The 3765-nt window shown below is 50.3% G+C and overlaps 1 protein-coding gene across 2 annotated transcripts in view; it reads right to left on the bottom strand.

Moving 5' to 3' along the window:
- The window catches only part of Tmco3 (transmembrane and coiled-coil domains 3), a 33232-nt gene that overhangs the window by 23715 nt on the left and 5752 nt on the right, over positions 1-3765 (bottom strand). For both annotated transcript variants that reach the window (XM_021218899.2, XM_021218900.2), the window contains exons 4-5: positions 2785-2976; positions 1685-1813 (exon numbers count right to left, since the gene is read on the bottom strand). In XM_021218899.2, coding sequence (XP_021074558.1) covers positions 1685-1813; positions 2785-2976 — 321 coding nt within the window. The remainder of the gene's footprint in view (positions 1-1684; positions 1814-2784; positions 2977-3765) is intronic.

The raw sequence follows: 3765 nt of genomic DNA, 5'->3' as shown, positions 1-3765 counted from the left end.
GGAACTCACTCTGTAGACCAGGCTGGCCTCGAACTCAGAAATCCACCTGCCTCTGCCTCCTGAGTGCTGGGATTAAAGGCGTGCGCCACCACCGCCCGGCAGAAGTTTTTCTCCTGAGGTGGATTCTCACTTTTGGCCACACCACAGAGGTTTTGATGTGTAGGGTTCAATAGATTTTTATATTTACACACACACACGCACATCTTTTGACTCATTTGCCTTTGTTTCATATTAAAGGAAAAGAGCCAGGACACCAGCTCTAAGCTCCAATTCTCTCAGTGTTGCTGTGGTGGTCCCCGTGTCCTGAGCTGCCAGCACGCTTGTCCTTGCGCCGTCCGCTCACCTTACTGCTCTATTTCCTCCGAGTCTCTTGTTTACAATGCTTCTGTCTGGACCATCCGTAAGTCTGTCTTTCAGTGTGGGAATTTATTCCACTTCCGGTTAAAGCCTACGGTGTTTCCTTGACATCTTCTTGAGCTGACGCTTCCTTACTGTTACTTCTATTTTCCTGCTATTTCTCTTCCCTTTTCTTGGTCAGACCATGAATCACTGATGCCCAAATGATACACTGACATCTCCATTTCTCACCTTCATAACGCAAGCCTATCAACTTCCGATAGGAAATGGCTACTGCTGTGGTTCCTCTGACCTTGGCCCACCTTTAGCCAGGATGCTCTTGGGTCTTTCCTCACAAGCATGTTACCTTTTCCTGGTCCAGTGGCTCTGTCAGTGCTCGCAGTACCCAGGTGTTACATGGGTACTCCCGTGTGTCTGCTCTTACCCTCCACACTCTAGGTGGGAGAGGGATGTTCCACATAATCTCATTACACGTTCTAGGTCAGTGGGAGCACTTGTTCCGAACACAAATCTGCACAGCTCCCTGTGCTGTGGAGCCTTTGAGCACCTCCCGGGATGGAGGGCTGCCTTCATGGCAGGTGAGTTTCTTCCCAGAAGGCCCAAAGCTCTGAGTCTGAGCAGGCTAGGCAGACAGCTCTTTTCCTGGCCAAAGATCATTGGCTGTCAGTGAGCTCTTCCGACCTGGTTGTGGGCTGGAGCATCCTGCAGGTTCCCTGGGGAGCGCTTGGCTCTGTTCCCCTAGGGTGTCTCAGTGAGTCGAGGAGGATTCCGAGACTGCTCCTGTGACCTCCTGGATCATTTCCTCTGAGATGAGCTCACAGCACTCACTCCGAGTATCCTTTCCCCACAGTCCCCACCTGACTGACACACTCGAAATGCTCCAGGACCCTTCTTTCCTGTCATAGTGTGTCTTGTTTCCTGATGACGGGAAGCAGCACCTGATCCACAGATGCCTTCAGCAAAAGGAACCCTGATCTCTACTGTCTCAAAATTGGGACTTCAGTCAGCTTCCCCAAACCACGGGAGCTGCATAAAATTACACGGAGACCAACATTTTCAGCTGACCTACTGTCTGAATGGTTGTCTGGATAACGCAGGCCATTACATCACCAGTCGTTTTTAAATATTACTATAATTTAAAGAGACAAACGACCTGTCATCAGGTCACTCTGCATCAAGAAATGAAATATTCCCACAGGTTAAAGACTGCGTCCATGGCACCCTTGGCTGGCATCTGCACCGACTGACACCAGCTCGCATCTACTTAGTCTTCGCTCCTGTATTTTTTCATCTTGTTCGATACTAACGCAGAATTAAATTTTCTTACCTTAATACTGTTCAGTCCTGAAGGCCCCAGAAGCACGCCACAAATGATATACCCAAACATTGTCGGCAGACCTATGGCTGTACACAGCCAGCCACACGGTAAGGACAGCATCCCTATGGTCACGATGTCCTAACACGGGAAGAAAAGGTCACAAGACAGACAGGTGAGTGGGGAGGGTGGGATGGGAAGAGGTCGCTGACTTCCTCTTATCTCGGGAGGATAAATGGCAGTGATGAAAGGGAGAGGATGACTCTCCTGGCTGCTGTGCCGCACTCAGAAGCTGAGAACCTTAAGCTACGCTCTAAGTGATGACCTGTCTGTTTGTTCAGGCTCCCTGAAAGCATTCTTCCATAGCTGGGCAGAGTTGACATGGGTGGGGTGGGGAGGGTTCTCGGGCTTGGGGTGTGAAAGAACCATGAGGGGTGAGGAGAAGGTGAATGGAGGAGGAAGCCTCCATAGCTTAGCTGAGTCATGAAATGGTGGCCATGTGGGTTGGCTAATTGGAGTTAAGAGCAGCCCAGATGAAACACAGCAAATTATATAAAGGGATTATTGGCTGGGAAACAGACAGAACAGCCAGAGGATAGACATCTGTCCAGCTCTTGTGCTGATTAAGGCTTATTGTAAATGTAAATGCTGTGTGTGGCTTTTACCCGGGAACTAAATGGTTACAGGCAGGGTGGAAACCCTGGACTAGAATTACGTTTTCCTTCAGCAGCAGCACCTGATGGGAGCTTGGTTCTTCCGTAAGAATCAGCATCTGGGAGGAGCCCTTGGGCATCCTGTCTTCTCTGCCCATTGGAGGGGCTACCTGACACCCAGCTGTGGTGCTGCACGCCTATAACCCCGACACTCAGGAGCCGAGACCAGAGGACTGCTGAGGAGTCAGGACCAAGCTGCTCTACACAGTGAGTTCCAGGCCAGCCACGGCTCCATAGCAAGAGCCTGGCTCAACAACATAGAACCAAATGAGAAAGGCTTCTGAGAGAATAGATCTGAGTGTCCCAGTGGAGCCTCTGGCAGCATGGAAGGCTGGTGTCCAGTGAGAGGCAGGGGACACAGCCTCACTGGCCAGCCCCCGGCTGAAGGCTACGGCTTGCCTTTATGAAGTGGTGGTCTGCGCGTGGGATAGTGGAATCTCTGGGCTTGGTCAGGATGTACTGGTTGTTCTGGGAGTCGATGAGCATGCTGAGGCCCAGGCCATCCTCCACTTCCCGCTTCGTGATATTCTGCTTGGAGCGGGCCTCCTCCTCCTCCACTCTCAGAACTGCCTCGAAGTTGACGCCTTTGACCTGCAATGATAGCCAATGTTATACAGTTACAATCAAATGCTTTCACATCAGCACTTAAAGAGTGAAGACTGAGGCCGGGTGGTGGTGGCGCACACCTTTAATCCCAGCACGTCGTGAGAGGCAGAGGCAGGTGGATTTCTGAGTTCGAGGCCAGCCTGCTCTACAGAGTGAGTTCCAGGACAGCCAGGACTACACAGAGAAACCCTGTCTCGAAAAAACAAAACAAAAAAAAAAAAAAAAAAAAAAAGTATTTTGTGACAAAAAGATCAGTAAAGCGAAGTCTGTTGTCAGGGTCTGTGATCCCAGCTTGTGGGGGTGAGGCACAAGGATCCAAGTTTAAGATCTACGTGGCCTCCAGAGTGAATCAGGGTTAGCACAGGCAGCTGGGTAAGCTCCCATTTCAGAAGACCAGTGAGAAGAAGGTGGATACCTAAGTCAGTGTTGTTGCTTGTCTCTTGCAATGTGCACAGCCCTGGGTTCAATATCCAGTTCCAACAAGCAAACCAAACCAAACCAAACCAATGGTATCTATTAGCCAGAAGTAGGGAAATTTTCAACTAAAGAATTTAAGGGTAAAAGTATTAGGACTGGGGGCTGGAGAGATGGCTCAGTGGTTAAGAGCACTGACTGCTCTTCCAGAGGTCCTGAGCTCAATTCCCAGCCACCACATGGTGGCTCACAACCATCTGCAATGTGATCTGACGCCCTCTTCTGGTGTGTCTGAAGACAGCGACAGTGTACTCATATACATAAAAAAAGGAGGAGGAGGAGGAGGAGGAGGAGGAGGAG

This window comes from Mus pahari, chromosome 19 (assembly GCF_900095145.1).
Source record: "Mus pahari chromosome 19, PAHARI_EIJ_v1.1, whole genome shotgun sequence".
In the NCBI taxonomy this organism is placed as follows: Eukaryota; Metazoa; Chordata; class Mammalia; order Rodentia; family Muridae; genus Mus; species Mus pahari.
The sequence above is the reverse complement of the archived record's forward strand: the minus strand, read 5'-3'. Positions and strand labels throughout refer to the sequence as shown.